General features: G+C 42.2%; 1 protein-coding gene across 1 annotated transcript in view; it reads right to left on the reverse strand.

Annotated features, from left to right (window-relative positions):
• The window catches only part of LOC126419016 (cardioacceleratory peptide receptor-like), a 329,034-nt gene that overhangs the window by 35,080 nt on the left and 273,655 nt on the right, over positions 1–20,299 (reverse strand). Inside the window, exons 4-5 of the mRNA XM_050086073.1 lie at positions 13,028–13,123; positions 485–661 (exon numbers count right to left, since the gene is read on the reverse strand). Of these exons, the coding sequence (XP_049942030.1) occupies positions 485–661; positions 13,028–13,123 (273 nt within the window). The remainder of the gene's footprint in view (positions 1–484; positions 662–13,027; positions 13,124–20,299) is intronic.

Genomic DNA, 20,299 nt, shown 5'->3' on the forward strand with positions numbered 1-20,299 from the left:
GGTAGAGGAACAGTTGGAAGACGACTATAGTTTCTGTCAGCATTAAAATAGATCCTGTCAGAAAGCAGCATCTGTGAGGCAATGTTTTGCGGACAATAACATTTTGAAGTGGACTGGTCTACCCAGAATCCCGACGTCAGCTCATATGATGACTTTCGGATGATTCAGGACTGCTTCTTCGTTCCAGACCTCGTTCCAGAACCCAGCGTCCAACATTACTACCATCTCTGGTTCCGTCTCTTGAGTAAGAATCGGCTACCAGTCCCTCACAGACATGCAGACATGTCATTGAAAGTGACCCAGCAAACTTCAAGACGTCACAAACGCGAATGGTGGATGCACCTCAAATTAATTTCCAGTAACAGGTGTCCGGATACTGCTCTCAGTACTAGTTGACAAGGTTCTCCACAATCTCTGACTATACATTCAGTAGAGCATACGCTATTTGCTGTTAAGGTTGTAGATTCGTGAGGTAGGTACGTACTCTTGAGGCGGCTGGGCGGCGTGAGGACTTTGCTCTTGCTCCAGATGGTGAGCACGATGACGGTGTAGCAGGCGGTGATGATGAGCGCGGGCAGCACGAACAGCGTGGTGGTCACCAGCGTCATGTAGAGCCGCCACTGCCAGCGCTCCTGGAAGTCGATCCAGCACTGCGGGTGGCCTGCGGGCAGATCAGTACCCTCTAGCGTCTGGGAAAGCTGCGCAGCAAAGGAAGGGGGTACCAAAAGGACCCAAACTGAGATAGTATTTAGAACAATGCACCAGCAAATAACTGATTAAAATTCAAGAGAGATGTAGCACACGTAGGCCCATGAAGGACTTCTGTTGTATATTTCGACTAATACGCAATCAGTAAAGAATCATAAAACGAAGTACAAGGTTGAAAGCTAGTGGATGCATGTAGCATTTAATGCCAAAGGGCGAAATAAGCTCACCAGACAAAAAAATTGGTTCGCACTCCACTTCCCCGTAGAAGGTATCACGCTAATGCCGCGAAACAGAGCCTCTAGCCTTCATAATGACCATAATTCGATGTGGAAGAGACACAAGTTTATTGAGATATGTCAGAGCCAGATGAAGCCACTCTCTGACCATTAGATGCTGTAGATTTTTGGAAAACATGGTTGTGGAGATGGAGCAGCGATTAGTATGATTAATCAATTATTCAAATAAAGTCTTAATTGCATTTATTATTATTATACCGCCAATCGGTTTCAACCCGACGTTGTGGCCATCTTCTGGGCGTTTACACTGTGAAATTATAGATATCCGTCAGAAAGACTCCATTATACAACAGCTAAAATTACGTAAATTTGAAATATGTTACCCATTGGTCGACTGCTGGTGGTGTCACTCCCGTCTACATAACGGCAGGAAACTATGCGAGACTAACCCTTCGTATGGGCTTAAATAGCGTGCTGAGATCACTTGATTGGAAGGCAACACCCCCAGCGGCGATCAACGGTATTAAATACAGTTTATTATATGTAATTACTAGTCACCTTGGTTTAACATTAATTTAAGTGACAGTAAATAACAGAAAACGGAACCATTCCATTTAAAAAGAGTTACAATTATAGTGTTAAATATAAAATAATAACAAATGTTCCGTAGTCAACTCGTAAAATTCGTAAAAGTATATTACATTATGTGCCATAATTTAAAGTAAAACAATTTGTGACAGACAAAAACTGGTGTCGTCTTGTATTATAGTATATCTATTCGTACATTTACATCGAAAACATTTGAGTCAATTTACTAAAACGGCTAATATGGAAGGATTACAGAGCCCTCTACTCCTTGTGGTGAGGACGCCGTTGCCATGGATTACAAAGCGTATATCAGGCGCCCTCTAGTCTGTGTAGCGAGGACGCTGTCCTCATGGTAGCAGCTGGTGTGTTCGTATGGTGTTATCTTTGTATATTATAATTCAAGACGACACCAGTTTTTGTGTGTGACAAATTGTTTTACTTTATATTATGGAACTTTTACGAATTTTACGAGCTAACTACGGAACATTTGTTAATATTTTATAACTAACACTATAATTGTAACTCTTTTTAAATGGAATGGTTCCGTTTTCTGTTATTTATTGTCACTTAAATTTATGTTCAACCAAGATGACTAGTAATTACATATAATAAATTGTATTAAATGCCGTTGATTGCCGCTGGGGGTGTTGCCGTCTAATCACATGATCTCATCACGCTATTTAAGCTCATATGAAGGGTTAGTCTCGCACAGTTTTCTGCCGTTATGTAGACAGGAGTGTCACCACCAGCAGTCGACCAAGGGCAAACATATTTTAAATTTACGTAATTTTAGCTGTATAATGGAGTCTTTCTGACGGATATCTATAATTTCACAGTGTAAACGCCCAGAAGATGACCCCTACGTCGGGTTGAAACCGGTTGGCGGTATAATAATAATAAAAAATGCGGTTAAGACTGTTCTTGAATAGTTGAGATGCTGTGGGAGCTCCCAAATTGCAGAGGTGATCACTAAGTTTTATCCACTGTTCCAATTAGTCTCAGACATTTTTATGGGATTAAGCGGCCCTCACGACGAGCATCAAGGCACCTGAGTGTTCGTCAAACACGGAAAGTATGTGCGCAGCTCCGCGAAAAAGGCTGACTTCATTTTGGAAGGTGATGCTGCCCACATCATACTCACCATGATGTTCCACAGAAAGTGAAACACTTGGTCACCGACAGTGTTGAAATAAACGTCTTGATTCATTTTCATGGTAAACTGAATGATGGATGTATATATGCAGACTGAAGCAACGAATGAAAATTTGTACCGCGACCAGGATTCGAACCTCGGTCTCCTGCTCAAAGGGCAGAAGCGCTAACCACTACGCCACCCTCGGACAGTGGCTTTGCACAACTATACGGACAACCCAGGAGTCCTTCCTCCTCAGTCCAATTTCTCATTCACATCTCAGCCCTCATGGTATGCCCCCTAAACTCGAATACCATTGATTGATAGGATCCGAGTCCACGACTGCATCCTCTGCACGCTGCAGATTAAATGCCCCATTTGGTCGTCGGTTCACTCGAAGCCTTGCATTATTTGAAAAGAGATAAAATTTGGAATTGTCGGATTGTCTTACACACTTCAAGTCAGCTACATTCCAGTTTTGTAATTTTTGGCCCATTGAAAACGTGCAGCTTTATGTGCCTCGTCAAGTTGGTCTTTTGCAAAGCACCCTATTCCAGATGTCCACTGCATGCAGTTCCCTGCACAATGTTCGATCTGAAACTCTATGATGCATTTTCAATCTGTGGCAGCAGCAATTTCTGTCGATTTTGAAACTGAATTTCGTTGACACGGTGTGGCTCTATTCTCTGGTCTTCGTCAGCTATAAATTTTTTGGACACTGTTCTTACGCCCTGTTACATGGCTGCTAGCTCATACTCACATCCATAACGGGACACCTGTCAAGGTATTTAACAAGACGTGGAAACTAGGGTGTACTACAAATTACTTGTGTTATAGCAACCAAACTAACTGATATATTCACACCATGTTTGGCTTGCGTGACAGACAAACTAACAAAGTCTTGTCTGTTTGTATTTCTTGTTTTCGTGAGTGAAGCATAATAACAATAGGTCGAGAAAAGACACAGTGTGTGGAATGGTTTGTTTGAACAAAATTGGACATGCGCGTTCAAAGGAAGTTCCAAACAAAGTACAGGAAGCAATCACCATTGCGGAAGTCGGTACCCTTTTGGTACGGGAACTTCTGCAGACAGAAAGCTTTGATATGGAGTATCATATCATAGCGACAAGCCAAAATGGCAGAGGTAGTTCAGTTTCCTGGCCTAGATCGCCTGACGTTACACTGATGGACTTCTCTCTGTCAGGGTACGTCAAGGATAAAGTGTACCAGGCACCTGTCAACAACATCAGTGGTTTAAAGAACCAAATCCTTGTTATCACTACCAGAGTTGATGCGGAGATCTTACGCAGAGTGTGGATAGAGTTTGAATACACACTGGATATTGTGCTATCAAAGGCGTACATGGTGAAGTTGACTGAATGGCACAAAAATTTTGTGAGTTGGGTGTCACATAAGACAAACATGGTGTGAATATTATAATTAGTTTGGGTGCGATAAAACATTAAAGTTTTACTGTACTTTTATTCCTTATGATAACAATAAGAAACGCTTCTCAGAAAATTGAAAATTGAAGTAGTTCCATTTCTGTACTTTAAAAAACCAGTTCCTGTATACACAACACATTTTTTTCACGTTTATTGCTAGATCGGTGAGGCCTATTCGTACAATTCGTTTTAATATAGGTGGTTCTCTTAAACGAGATACCAACATTGTATCGAGTAGTTCACCAGCGTCTTCGTATGCGTGCTTACAAAGTACAATTTCTGCAACATCTGACACCGAACGAGAAACCACGCCTTCAACAATTTGCTGCGGATACGCTGCAGCGTGTTTATATGGATGCCAGCTTCCTGGAAAGATGTTTATTCTCAAATGAGGCAACCTTTCATCTATCAGGAACGGTTAATAGGCATAATGTTCGGATTTGGGGTTCGCAAAATCCGCACGTTGTCATTGAACATGTTCGTGATAGCCAAAACTAAACGTCTGGTGCGACATCATTGTTGGACCGTGTTGCTGGATAGGAAATTTCCGAATAGTTGGATCAGACACGGAGGACCCATTGCCTGGCCACCACTTTCACCCAACACTACGCCTCTCGATTTTTTCATATGGGGATTCGTGAAGGACCGTGTGTATGCGACCAAAGTGGACGATATTCCGACGTTGCTTCATCGTATCACTAATGCGATTGCAGCAATAACAGAGGGAATATACTTGAAAAAAGAGACAGCATTGGTCGTATATTTTTTACTATTGCAAAATCGAACAGCGACCTCAGTCTATGTGATTGCCGTAAGCTTAGTGACAACAGTGCATCCCAATTTAAGTTATACAATATAGCACTGAAGATGGTCACTCAGTGACAGAAAATCGATTTTGCAATAGTAAAAAATATACGACCAATGCTGTCTCTATTTTCAAGTATACCTGTTATCTGGTCGTAGTGCACAAGACAACATGGAGTCGCCAATCAACAGAGGAAATGTTACAAAGAACTTGGCAAGAAATTGAATATAGTCTCGATATTCTTCGTGCTACAAATAGTTCACATGTAGAGGTGTATTGATGATAAGTAAATAAATTCTTTGAGATGCTCTACAATGTGGTACATTATTCATTGTCGTATCTAGTGTGTTTTTCCCCCTGGGTCCTTGAAATCAGGGAGGTTTGAATGGGACATCTTGTATTGTGGTGCATCGCGTAAGTCAGCAGGCGCCGATGCCAGCCTGCAACACACATCTGTGAGGCGGGATGCGGCATGCACAGCCCCTGCGACTCAACGATTGCACAGTCGTGCGAATCAAGAAATTTGCAGCTCGGACCGCTGAGGACCCTGGCGTGCAACAGAACAGATGGCGTACTCACCCGTGACAGGGGTTGCACCTGCTGCAGATCTTTTGCTGCATCCACTGTGACTATCGAATGCAGTCATACCTTCACTATGAGAGTATTTAGGACGGCGTCAGCCCCGATTCAGGCTGTTCTGCCGCAGGCAGTCAACTGATGTCTGCTGCTGTAGACCCAGCACAGCTTCCGAACGCATGCCACCTTCACCTCCAGTGAACAGCGCTAAGTTAAGCGACATGCTCGTGGGAGCCGTTAGTATCATTCGATACTGTCAGACTCTTCCATTGAGACTCTAGGGACATTGAAATTAACCGGTCTTGTCAGAACCTTCAGTTTAATGCTGTTCAGACTTACACATCCCGACATCCCGGTGGGAGCGCCGCAGACTATGCATAAACACCTTCGGTAGTGTGCTAAGTGACAGAATGTAGTGCTTCAGATGAGTTCGTTTTCAATTATTCCAACACTAATCTGCTGTTACTTGGTGTGGTATCGCCACAAAGTGACATTGCTGAGGGGCATAGCGAGAAGATGTTATTTCGAAAATAAGCACTGCGCTTCTTCTGGACACAGTATGTCTTCGTTTTAATCCGTGTCCATGCAAAAACAATATTATTTATGTCTTCTATTTTTTTGCACTACAGTTTGGAGCCTATGTTCCGAAACAGTTATTATTTTGATACAGCTAGAGCTTGTTGTATACAGGGTGAACATTAAAAAAACCAACAAACTGCAGGGACGGATTCCTGACTGGAAACGGACGGTATCCGTGCAACGAGAATATATCGGCCCAGAACACAGTACAAAGCTGCATCGCATTCACGTCACAACATATGTTCAAAGTGGCCTCGATGAGATGCAATGAACGCATTCACACGTCGCGTCATGCATTGTTGACCTCTTTCGCACGTCATTCTGGCCTCTCCCCAAATAGCGTCACAGACGTGAACATGCTGTTGAACGGTCTGCACATCAGGAACTGGTTCAGCGTACACCAGGCTTTCCAGATGTCCCCTGACGTAAAAGGGGGCCTCCGTGTGCTGTATAAAGTCTCGGGAAGATGTTGTTGAGGTGTTAGCGAACTGTAATGCGGAAGTGGGGTGGATCTTCATCATACAGAAATCACATAACGTATCGCATTGCCAAGGACACATTCTCAAGCAACTTAGGCAGAGTATTCGCAGAAAGTCCAGATAGGTTCCTCTGTCAAGACCTTGTGGAAAATAACCAGTCCATGCATGTGGTCTCCAAGAATCCCTGTCCACATACTGATGTTGAACCGATGCTGATAAGATACCACTTCCTGAGGACTGTCTGTAACTCATAGGTGACGATTATCCAGACTGATGATGTCCGTTCATCAGTGAAGAGGAATGATGAAGAAATCCAATAATTGTGATGGACAGGTGCAAAAATCATCGACAAAATCCTTCCCGTAGAGGAAAATCCACTGCTGATAATCCTTGCAGGTGATAAGGATAGTAGCGAGTGTCATATAGGACATACATAATCGTACTTTGGCCTACTCCATGTTGTCGGGCCTCTTGCCTGGAGCTTGTTAAAGGTTTCGTTTGAGTATCCTGTGAACCCGATCCACCAGATCTGGTTTACGCATAGTCCGCTGCCTCCTTGCACGTTTGTCGGTCTGAAAGGTCCCATGATCGCATAAAGACCCAAAAAGGGCTGAAATGATGTGTGATGTGGTTTGTGTCTGTGAAGGCACTTGTTTTGAAACAGCCCCTCGACAGTTTCTATCTGCTTGGCCGTGCACACGGCTTGTTTCCGACGGTCCATTCTGTTGCTTACAGTGCGCTGCGTCAATCACACAGCCTGCAACACAGAAGGAACACACGGCATGTGGTGAGAGGAACTTTCATTCGTGAGCGCAGTCTGCTGTGGGAACGATTCATTTCCGGACACATGTTCACAGCACATTTTTCCTCAGATTCCAGTCAGGAATCCGTCCCTGCAATTTGTCGGTTTTATTAATGTTCACCATGATAGGGCGATATGTTTAGGTTTGCGGAAACATCGTCAACAGAAAGTATAGACACTCTACAGACGAAAATTACTCTTCCAGCTTTTTCTGTGGTCAGTAGGTCAATGAATACATAAAATCTTCTCGGCTTTCAAGCCACGTGATTTATAATGAAATCCTCGATCTTTCAACAGCTGTAGCGTAAATCGTCATCAAGAATAATACTACTGACTGCAGCAGCGTCGAGAACCCTCTACAGGATAGGCGAAGTGACGCATTCATGAGAAGACGTGTTGCGCAGTTAATGAATAATGAATGTCAGACTTTGTTGTTCACAGGAACGAACGCTGATACACTATGTGGTCAGAACAGGAAGCCACATGAGAAGGCGACATACACAAAGTCCTCATCTGCACTGATTCAAAGAGTACCCTGCAGACTCTCCCAAGGCCAGTCACAGGAGAAACTGTAAATCCCTTGACACACGATATACCGAGAAGTCTCAATAGAGCAAAGAAGCTGTGTCAACTGATTCATCTGCAATGGATTCCGGGGCATGTTGGTATTATGGGAAAGGGACGTACGTAACAACTGGTGCAGTATCTAAGCTACATCCCAGCGACGTACCACTAAAATAGAGTGACGTTTCATTATACACTCGCCAACCAAGAGAAACGGGATGGCCACTTGATAGTGGTGTTTTTATGCAAACTGAAGCGACGAATGCCAATTTGTACTAAGACTAGGATTCGAAACTGGATCACCTGCTGATTATGCAGATGCGCTAACCACTACGCTGGTATAGTGGCTTTGCACAACAATGCCTCCCTCCTCAGTCCAATTTCCCATTCACGCTTCAGCCCAATTGGTATTCCCCCTAAACTCGAAAAGCGTTGCAGAGGCTCTCCAACAGTATTGGGATAGCTTCTCAGATCTGTTGGACGACTCATCGAAAGCTTCGAAAAGCCACCTTTGATTTCTCAGTAGCGGCTCACGAGAAAAGATATTTTTACTGTTTCTTGAGACCGAAAATTTCCTGTTTAGAAATCAACATGGGTTTCGAAAACAGTGATCGTGTGACACGAAACTTCCTCTGTTCGTCCACAGGCCACAGAAACCAGTAGATGCCGTGTTTCTTGTCGACCGGAAGGCATCCAATATAGTTCCGGGCTGCCACCTAATGAACAAAATGCGACGGTCAGAACATCAGCCCAGTTGTATGACTGGACTGAAGAGTTCACAGCAAACAGAACACAGCATGTCATTCTCAACAGAGAGAAATCTTCTGACTTAAAAATATCTTCGGGCGTACTGCAAGGGAGTGTTATAGGACCATTACTTTTTACAATGTACGCTCTAAGACAAAAATGAAGCGACGCACCACGAAGAAATGATCCGAACGGGACTAAAACCGGTAGATGTATATGTACAGACAAACAAATGATTACTACTTCTGAAAAATTGGATGATTTCTTCGAGAGGAAGAGTTTCACAAAATTGAGCAAGTCAATAACGCGTTGGGCCAGCTCTGGCCCTTAAACAAGCAGTTATTTGGCTTGGTATTGACTGACAGAGCTGTTGGATGCCCTGCTGAGGGATATTGTGCTAAATTTCGTCCGACTGGCACATTAAATCGTCAAAATAACGAGATGGGTGGAGGCCAACTCCAGTCACGGCTTCGATGGTCATCGGGGCTCCCGAAGCGGGACGCATCACTGAAGACAATTCTACTCCAGCCAGTGAGATTACAGGCCAAAGACATGTCTATAGATGTCCTGGACAGCGGTGGGATGTCAGCCTGACTGTCGTCCACCATACGGCCCGCCATCCCGGAGTAATGGCGTGGGGTGTCATTTGTGTCCATAGGATTACGCCTTTGGCAGTCATCCGCAGCACCCTTGCAAGCACAGCGGCACGTCGACATGTTACGTCCCGTGTTGTTGCCCTTTAGAGCAATACAATCTGGGCTTAAATTTCAGCAACACAACACCCACTCGCACACGATGAGAGTACTGCTTTTCTTCGAGCTTGCGAAACCCTGTCTTGACCGGGAAGGTCGCCGGATATCTCCCCAACGGGGAACGTTTGGAGCATTATGGGGAGGGCACTCCAACCGGCTCCGGATTTTCACGATCTGAGGCGCCCATTACCTTGGTGTGGCACGATATTGATCAGGAAGATATCCAACAGCTCTATCAGACATTGGCAAGCTAAATAACTGCTTTCATAAGGGTCACAGGTGGACCAACGCGTTATTGACTTGCTGGGTTTATGAAGCTTTTTCTCTTGAATAAATGATTCAATCTTTCACGAAATTGTAATCATTTATTTTTCAGCAAATATAAATCACATCTACCGATTTCCGTCCCATCCGGAAAATTCGTTCGTGATGCATCTTTCTTAGACTATATAAACGACCTACTGAATGACGTCGAAAGCTCCATGAGGCTTTTCGCTGACAACGCTGTTAAAAAGAAGTCACGACGCTAGAGAATTGTTGCGAAATGCAGGGAGACCTGCAGAGGACCGATGTCGCTCCTTAAGTGGTTACTAAAGCTCATTGTGGTGTCGCTGTGTGCTGTTGTTAACGATAATTCACAGATATTTAATTTTAACACTACCAAAGGCTGCTTCAAGACGAAATCCCCAAATTTAGCAATTTATATACGCTCATGAGGAATTGAATTAGATTAAATTATTTTGGGTAGGCACTAAAACCTCAATAAATTCAGAGTATGGTATCTTATCCACAAGGATATTTGATTAATACAATTTATTTAGCACTAATTGACATTTAAGCTTAAGGTCTACCACTTGATATTATACTAAAAAGCAGTATTGATCGCAACAACTTTGTTTTGTTAATTATGGACCTTTAAGGCCATTCTCAGACCAAGACTCTGAAATACGAGGGTTGGAACTTTAATAGTGGCAACTATTTACTTACAGGTCGTAAAAAACAGACGTGTTTCAAAGTTTTACTGACCTTCAAAGTAGTCACCAGCATTGTGGATAATCCGTTGCCAGCGATGTGGAAGTCGTAGGATACTCTTAGCACTGCCTGTTGTGTTGACAGTTTGAGCGGCGCGGTCTATTGCCCGACGAATTCTGATGCGAATGACGTGAAGTGTTTCCTTCAGTTTAGAAATCGAGTTGAACTTACAAGGCCCTAGGTCAGAGGAGTGTAGTAGGTGGTATAGTACTTAGCAGCTCCATCAGTCAAACAAATCAGTAACACCTTGCATTGTACGTACTTGAAGATTGTCCTGCAAAATGATGGTCAAGTCCAGCAGAAAGTGTCATCACTTCTAAGCTGGTCGTAGGTTGTGTTTAAAAAATGAACAGCGTAGAAACAGAAGTGATGACACTTTCTGCAGGACCTAACCACTATTTTGCAGGACAATGCTCAAGTACGTACAATGCAAGGTGTTACTGATTTGTTTGACTGATGGGGCTGCTAACTGCTATACCGCGTACTGCACCCCCCCCCCCCCCCTGACTTAGGCCCTCGTAAGTTCAACTCGATTTCTAAACTGAAGAAAACACTTCACGTCATTCGCGTCAGAACTGCTACAAATTCGTCGGGCAATAGACCGCGCCGCTCGAACTGTCAAGAACTGCTAAGAGTATACTACGACTTCCACTTCGCTGGCAATGGATTATCCACAATGCTGGTGACTACTTTGGAGGTCAGTAAAACTCTGAAACACGTATCTGTTTTGTACGAGCGGTAAATAAACAGTTGCCACTATTAAAGTTCCAATTCTCGTATGTAACTTTTGCAATAGCTCATGTATGACATACACTTCGCAACCTAAAATATAACTTAATAGCCACATTAATTACGACAAAAAATGATGTGCTACACAGAAGACGTGAGGAGCCGGTGCACAGAGTTATGTGTACTACCCAATGGTGCCAGTCACTAACTACTAACTGGCTAGCAAATTAAGATACAATTGATTTAAACCAATAGGGAAGGTTGAAAATTTGTGCTGGACCGAGGTACGAACCGGAGTCTCCTGCTTACTAGGCAGATGCACTGACCACCCCCACCTTCCGGATACCGTGATCATCGCAAGTGTACGGACTACCCTAGAACGCGTAATGCGTAAAATTTAAAGCGCGTTACCGCGTGTCATCATCTCATCTTATTATCGCAGTTGACTGTTTCTTGGAAGAATCGAGAGTTTATTTACGAGTCTGTAAAGTTTTTTTATGTGTGTGTATTAAAATGTTGTTGATTTTGTCGCTTGATATACGTGAAAAGCAGAGTCTAGTCAAGTCCTTCAGTGTACTCTTGCACCTATCCATCCTATCCTCTGCGTTTAACAGTCGAATTCCTTTGGCACTCTTAGTGTTAATCTCTTTTCTTTTAATTTCAACGGAGGTTGTTTCGACTTTTATGTATGCTGAAACAGTTCTTCCTATGACCAGTTCTTTTCGATTTCTTGGCCTCTTCCCTGCCTCCATTTCGCCTTGGCTTCCCTGCATTTTTCATTCCTAAGTGAGCTATATTGCTGTATTACGGTGTTTCCATGAACATTTTTGAACTTTCTTTCATCGATCAACTTACGAATTTATTTTATTATGCAAGTTTCTTTGCATTTAATTTCTTTATACTTATGTTTGCGTCTCCCATATCTTTGCCGCCCCTTTTCAGAGTGTGGTCAGTGTAACTCTGTGGACCCTGTTCACGTGTGTAGTGAAGCTAACCTTTTGTTACAGCTTTTATCATGTGAGGAACATTCTATATACCTTGTGGACAGGACGTACGTATGAAAAACTTTCTAAGTTGGGTTCTTTCTACGTTAGTACGAAGGCAAAAACTGTGCGCGTCGCGGCAGTGTCACGCGACGGGGAAGTCTTCAATATTTATGTTGGTCGCCAGCGTGAGGGTCGAGATGAGAAAGACTACCCGTGATGGGGATATTTGGCCGTGGTGAGATCGTGGAAGCCAGATTCGTGGAACATTCAGTCAGGTGCTGGATACTTAATGTGCCACCACAGCAAGCGTGTACCGTGAGTATATCTAACCAAACCGTTGCCAGCTGACGTGAGCAGTAACGCAGTGACGGCAGGATCTGTCCTAGACTACCGCAGATAGTAACGGTTGATAGACAGATCACAGTACTGAAGATCACTTAAGGGTTCAACACTAAGCAGCAATAATCGGTGAGCAGCTACATTATCCAGAACAATTACCTTGCCCATACATTGGCATAATGTCAAATCATACAGGGGTAAGCTCTAGCACTTGTTCTGAAATGACTGCTTTCACTATTCTGCAATTTTTCCACTATATGGCTTCTGTAGTTTACAGGGACGGGGTGGCGCTGGACCTGTTATTAGTGCCGGGCATCGAAATGGCGACTGGTATGCGGCACTGTGATCTGTCTGACCACCGTTGCTAAACACAGTAGTCGAGGGTGATCCCCTGTCATAGTGTTGGGTTAATTTTTTATTGGTGCCGTACCCGTGTGCCTGCAGTGATGCACAAAGTTGTGTTTAAAATGTCTGCAAGCACCTTGCTTGACAAGAACTGTTAATAACAGCGACATAATGCTGTGTTACCTTGGATTGTCTTCTCCTCGTAGAAGATGATGATGGGCACAGAAAAGAGAAAAGACAACAGCCACGCAGACAGCACAAGGAGTCTGGCTCTGCGCCCTGCAAGCAGAATACCTATGTAAGTTTAAGGACACACAAATCACGTAACAGGTGATAATAAAGCTCCTTGGTAACAGTAAACAAATGCAGCACATTTAGATTACAGCCGAGAAAAGGGCTATGAATTGCGGAAACACACTAACACACCCTGAACTGAAACTGATATCTGTTCTTTTAGTTGTACGATGGTGTGAGGCACGTAGATTGGCAAAACATCTGAACTGTCTTCTCAAACACAGGGTGTTAAACAGAAATTCTAGATAAATATGAACCTGGCCCTGTAATGAAGCTAATATTAGGTACAATCAGAAATGCTGCTGTCACATAACAAGAGTGCATAAATTAATAAAAGTGAAAGGTTGAGATCTATTCTAGAAACACAAAACAACTATTACATTTTTCATTCTACATATAATGTTTCAACTTTGCTTTCAGGGGTCAAGTGATACACAGCAATCACGTTCAACAAAATATTTAACTCTTGGACATATTGAATTGGCGATTATTAAATTCTTTATCTGTACATACGAATAATTTTATCACAGGCAAGAATGATTAAAAATCTTCATCGGCTAACTTACGTCTATGATGGCATAGCTGGTCAATGCACCTAGTTTGTGGAGAATAAGTTTACTTTTTAAACCAATGAAAAACTCTCATGTAGTCAATGTGAGGGTAGGTTAGTATCCTAACTTTTGATATTCAATGGTCTAAGCATACGCAAGTTGGAGTGAGAAAAAAATCGACTCAACATGTACTGTGAACTAATCTGCAATGGTATTTTACCAAGGGGGCCTGCAATGGCGTTGCCTCCATGCTGGATCTGAAACGCTAATTCCCTACTCTGGTGTTGACTGAATTCTCTGTCTCAACTTTCCTGCATTCCTTAGAATATTAATTTTTCCCTAGTCGAAATAATGGCTATTGCACACTTGCTAAGGATTGGAGCGACATGCTCAATTTCTTTGCCCACAAAAATTCCCACAGGAATAATTAACTACATCTTTGCTATCTGTTGCCATGATACAAAGCATATTGCCCACACTTCACAGAAGCAAAGCCTTCAATGCCCTCGCCATTTTCCACACACTTGTGCACTCTGCCGCAAGACGAGAGAGATTCTTTAGAAATTTTAGCTCTCAAAATGCTTTTATATAATGGGGATCTCCCCACTGTGTCGCATCTGCTTCAGCCAATCGCCGTCTCATTTGAAGTGAATTTTATTTTTGTTGCCGGGTCGCCACCTAGTCCTATTAAAGCTGTCCAGCCACTTACCCTTGGTCCTGTCCGTATTTACATGAAAAGGAATAATGTATTGTTCAGGCCTTATCCCTTTCTGCGCTGAAGCTCGACGTTCTCTTGTTAAGTGGGGTTTTCCAATGCCATTACCCATGTGCTCGGTTCGTCTCCAAAATGCCTTTCACTTATTTATGCATGCCCCTGCCCTTATAATGCTAGACATTGTTTCGTCACTTTTCGGTACATGAGATTACTGCAATTGCTTTCTGTTGTTATAATTATTATTTTCTGAGGATGTCGTACTGTATTGTGCTGTCGTTATGGATGAAGTTCATGTAAGGTCCGAAAAATCTGGACACCTTACAACAGATTCCATAAGGTAAAGATCAAATAGTATGTAAATATGAGAATATACAATCAAATATATTGGTAGGTTACAATCTCCTTAAGGTCCACATTGATTCCGTAAACTGCTGTGTTGTCTGAAGTGAGGATAGTGGTGATACGTATTCTCTGTTGACAGTTTAGCGACAGTACTAACGTAACAACTACTGTCAACTGAAATTACAAATCACATAACAGGTGATAATGAAGCTTCTTGGTAATGTAAACAAATGCAGCACATTTACATTACAGCTGAGGAAAGGGCAATGAATTGCGCGCACACACACTAACATGCTCTTTGTTATTTTTTCCACTACGTGTTTCAGAGAATAACACCTTCAGCATAATGTGGATTTTGTGTCAGTTAATAAGGCACGGATGTGTTTCTACGGCCAGGAGAAGACAAAAAATAGTCTGCGATCACAGAAAAATATTTATTGGGTTGGTGGTTCAGTTCGTGGTGTTTTTTCATAAGTTTAATAAACACAACAGATACATATGACACATTATCCGTTATTAGTGATATATTCTCCATCACTGTTTACAACAGTCTGCCAATGCGGGGATACCTTTTCGATTCGGCGACTGTAGAAATCACGTGGTTATGAGGTGACGAACTAGTCGGGTTATGTTCGGAGCGCATTTTCACGCGGAAAGGAAGTTCCTTGAAGGTTGTTCGATATAGAGCGGAAAAGTTGTAAATATGAGGGCGCAAGATCAGGTTAACTTTCCAACCCAACTCCTGTATATTTTTCCTCAGTTTAGCAGAATGCGGGTGGACGTTATTGCGGAGTGGCATCACTTTACGCAGTCGTCAAGGTCGTTGTTCCTAGATTGTGTTTGCAAGACGTCAGTTGTTGACAACAAATGTCAGCAGTGATGGCAACACCTCGGGGAAACAATCTGTAGCACACGACTCCGTCGCTGTTCCACCAGATGCATAACCTTATCTTTTGTGGTTGCGCGCAGGTCTTTGTACGGGAATTTGCTGCTTTGTTTTGGATCAACCATTCCTTTCGTTTCCTTATGTTAGCATAAAGAAATCATTTCCTGTCACCAATTACGTTACAGGATAGGTATGGTCGGTGTTGTTTATGAAACGAGCAAGCAGAGATTTACGTATCACGACCCGTAGATTTTGTTTTGATTTTGGGTTAGAGCATGCGGTACCCATACACTCGATTTTTCAACTGTCCCCCTTGTGTGGACGTGTCGCACAATGATGGAATGATTGCAGTTCATCACATCTGCCAGTTCTCGAGTACGATGACGTAGATACTTGTGGATTAATGCTTTTAAACGAGCTTCATCGAACCTCAAAGGTCTTCCTGAACGCCAGGAGTCACTAATGTCAAAACGGTCCTCCTTAAAAAGGGAACCATTTTCCCGCCTTGGTGTGTCCAGTGGCATTATCCCCATACACAACGCAAATCTTTCTTGTTGCCTCTGCTATTGTTACCCCTCTATTGAACTCAAACAGAAGAATATGTCGGATACGTTCCGATTTATCCACTTGGCACTCCATTTTCTAGCATCCACAGATCCAGCCACTATCTCCAAATGACAAAATGACAATATGTAAATTCAAATAGCAATAGTGAACTACAAATAAAAAAAGACAATCGATAAAAAAACCCATTGCAACCGGAATACCAACATGAAAAACAAACACGCTACGAACCTACGCACCAACTTAACATGTTAGTATTACTGTTCACTTATGCACTCAAAATATCCGCAAAACTTTGACATTTGTACGAAAATAGGTCTTTTTGGCTTTTGCTGCCAGTCTGTGCTAAACTTAAAAGTTGTTCTTATTCAATAAATACATCAGTCTGATGATAAATGTATAATCATTTGAAACACTCAATAAAAAGAATAACAAATGTGGCTGATTACAGTTCCTAGTAGTTTTAGTTAATATTCATAAAGGTCACGGTCAAGACTAACACAAAATGTTAACATTTAATGTTAAAACTTACCGTATCTAGGGGTGACATCATTTAATCAGCCACAAAGTGATATTCCCACAAGAATTAATTTTTCTATGTCTTCTTGTTCTGTATTGGACTAGATTTCAAGCTAGTTTCGTGTTCACAAATTATCTGCCCATCACTCTGTTTATATATTGTTTACCCGTCATCTTGCGAAGTGCTGTCTATCCTCTGTATGTACGAGTCTTTGTAACTATAAGCAAAATTCACTATTATAGCTCTAGGCTCATTGATTTGTTTATGATATGAACAGATCTTGAGTAATGTCTCGTCTCGGGAATGTCATATCCACACTTTATATTTTGCCTATTACAGTATTTTTGTAGGCACCCAGATTCATTCTCACGAAGGAGTAGTAGAGGATCCTTACCTTTATTATAATTATGTTCTTAGTTTTTTGTCAGCTCTTATTTTTTAATGTATTATGGATGCTGCCACGTTTATTTTCATGTGTAGATGGCTGCAGACAGGTTACGGCATCTAGATATCCTGAGTAGTTGCAACATGAAACTTTCTTCAAAATCACACAGTTATGATGTTTCAACATGAAAGCCATCACTTTATTCTTTGTAATAGAGGTCTCTACATTGTATTCAATTTGCAGGAAGGATGTAAGCGGTAAACTGCAGGCTGTAAGCCTACACATCTTTCTTCCGGTATGAAGGACTCGTCTGGCTAAAGTAAAATATTTAAAATTTTGACTTTCTTATACTTTGATCCATTGGTACACGCGTTGCTCCAAATTCTTCGTTGTGCCAATTAAATTAATATTTATGGAAAATTCGTAAATATTTGTTCTAGCAGGTTTTGTTAAAGTCTTCAGTCTTTTGTGCAACGTGTTAATTTACTGGTACACTCATTATTACAATTAGTGCTGAAACTTTATTTCTCTTTTATGAAGTCTGTAAACGTTCTGCGTGTTTGTGGGAAGCATTTTGTCTTGTCTCTACTACATATAAGAGAACAAATACAATGCAGAATGAAATTTTCACTCTACAGTGGAGTGTGCGCTGTTATGAAACTTCTTGGCAGATTAAAACTGTGTGCCGGACTGAGACTCGAACTCGGGACCTTTTCCTTTCGCGGGCAAGCGCTCTATCTTTTTTTTTTTTTTTTTAGTTTTGTTCGGTAATGTTCGTTGCGTTTGGTCTGGGCGGACGTCATAGGACATCCGTTCAAGTTGATCGTTGATTCCTTTACTCCATTTTTTTTTTATTACAGAGGGCCAGCGCCTCTCTGACCGAACACGCTGAGCTATCGTGCAGGCCTCATCTGAGCTACCAAAGCACGATTCACGCCCCCTCCTCACAACCTTACATCAGTTTCATAACAGCGCTCACTCCGCTGCAGAGTGAAAATCTCATTCTGGATTATATACATCCCCCAGGTTGTGGCTAAGCCATGTCTCCGCAATATCCTTTCTTCCAGGAGTGCAAGTTCTGCAAGGTTCGCAGGAGAGCTTCTGTGAAGTCTGGAAGGTAGAAGACGAGGTACTGGCAGATGTAAGGCTGTGAGGACGGGGCGTGAGTCGTGTTTGGGTAGCTCAGATGGTAGAGCACTTGTCCACAAGGCAAAGGTCCCGAGTTCGAGTGTCGGTCCGGAACACAGTTTTAATCTGCCAGGAAGTTTCAATAAATACAACGCTTGCATATTTCTTTGTTTCATGTAACACTGATAGGCATTTTGAATTGTGCGCGTAATCGTGATTCTTGGTGAATGACGTGCTTGCGGGAAAGCTGAATCCCACACGCTACAGTCTTTTCTTCTCTCTCTGTGCCCCCCCCCCCCCCCCCCTCGCCCCTCATCCCCTGCCCTTGCTACCTCTGTTTCTCTGGATATCAGAACCCACTTTCTTCCTGAACATAAAATCTTCCAGGCTCCTTCATGTTCCTTTTAAGGTGGTTTCTTTACTATTCGACATTTCGATCCGTCTGCAAGGATCTTCTTCAGGGATCTTCTGGTGTCTGCAAGTGGCTGAAAACCATCAAAAATCGTTGTCGAATTCACCGAAATGTTTTATCGCGATTGTTCCTTGGGTAAAATTCTGCAGGATACTATTGGTAGGCCATTGCCATTACATAGCTCGTGATAACATCTAGTGAAAGAGAGGGGGAATTTTAACTTCCCTATCCTCCTCTATTATTTGGTAGAAGAGCTTTAAAAGGTTTCCGATATTCCCCACCTTTCAATATTGGGTTCAAGTTCTGAGATTTCTTCTCTCTCTAACTTTTCGTTTCCCATTCAGACTTTTTGAGTTGAACGACAGACAATTCATGGCACAGGCTTTAGGATGGACGAATGTCGTATAGCATATCAGCTTCGCATTACACGTTAACCATCTCTTATTGCGACTGTTCTGTTGGTAGGCTAGTTATAATCTATAAACACTGACAGGAGTGACTCCTTACTCTGAAAATCTGGGTTCAATGTAACCACTGACGAATTTAATTTTCTCCAACCTGTTGGTCTTCCCCTGTATGAAGATGGTGTTGCTTTCTCCAATGACACTAATTTATATTACATAGCGACGCGCACCGGATTCGCATGGGTAACACTAATATCTACGGGGGGACGACTTGTCTGACGTAGAGGTAAAAATTACCCACTGTTAGTGGAAACTCTATCAAAATCGCTACAGTAGTTTCTGAGATTACCCTCCACATTCAAATAGAAAATCATGACGGGGAAAATTAATCAGTATCTCCTTCCAAGGGTTAGGTATTGTAGTCACCTGTCCGGTCTCTATCGTCCATCCATCCATCTCTTACGTGGTCTACCTAGTTCTCTCTTTCGAGTCGTCCGATAATTCATTTTTTCTGCGATACATTTTCTATTACTCTGTGAACATGATCCATTTCATTCTGTTCTCTGCTGTCTTGTCATTAACTGAAAATACTGTTAGATCTGATCTCATCCTTTCATTCCTTGTTTTACCCATTTTATTACAACCCCTTACATATCCCATTAACTTCTTCTCTGGTGTCTATTTTGTCATTTATTATTATTTTTGATCTGACTGGATTCTTTCCTTTAAAAGCCATTATCTTTTTCTTACTTACATAAATAATTAAGTTGTAATATATCGCGTTTTGGCTCAGTCTATATATTGGTCTTTGCAAATTATGTACCGTTTACTGTATAATTATCTGGTCAACAACATATAACACAGTATTTAATGGTACACTACATCCAATTTTAATTCATAACTATATTTAATCTTTCAAATTGATAACCAGATCATCAATATATAAATTACATTAAGTGGGTGGTCGACTGCACGCTTATTGTACACCTTGATTTATTAAAATTTCGTCTGAAATTTTCGAACTTTAACTTACAACTATTTTTGTGTTTATATGTATACTCTTTACGGTATTAATAAGTTGCTGTTCCAGAACATGGAGAGCCTCGGTAATTCTGTTCGTGTGTAAGGAGGAATTTCAAGTAGACTGGGGCGGTAGTGAGAATTTGGTTCGAGGAGTGAGGCGTCTGAGGATAATCTGTGCAGTTGTATGAACCGCTGTGGCGAAGTGGCTTAGTGGTGCCGGCACGGTAGCTC

This window comes from Schistocerca serialis, chromosome 9, assembly GCF_023864345.2.
Source record: "Schistocerca serialis cubense isolate TAMUIC-IGC-003099 chromosome 9, iqSchSeri2.2, whole genome shotgun sequence".
Lineage (NCBI taxonomy): Eukaryota > Metazoa > Arthropoda > Insecta > Orthoptera > Acrididae > Schistocerca > Schistocerca serialis.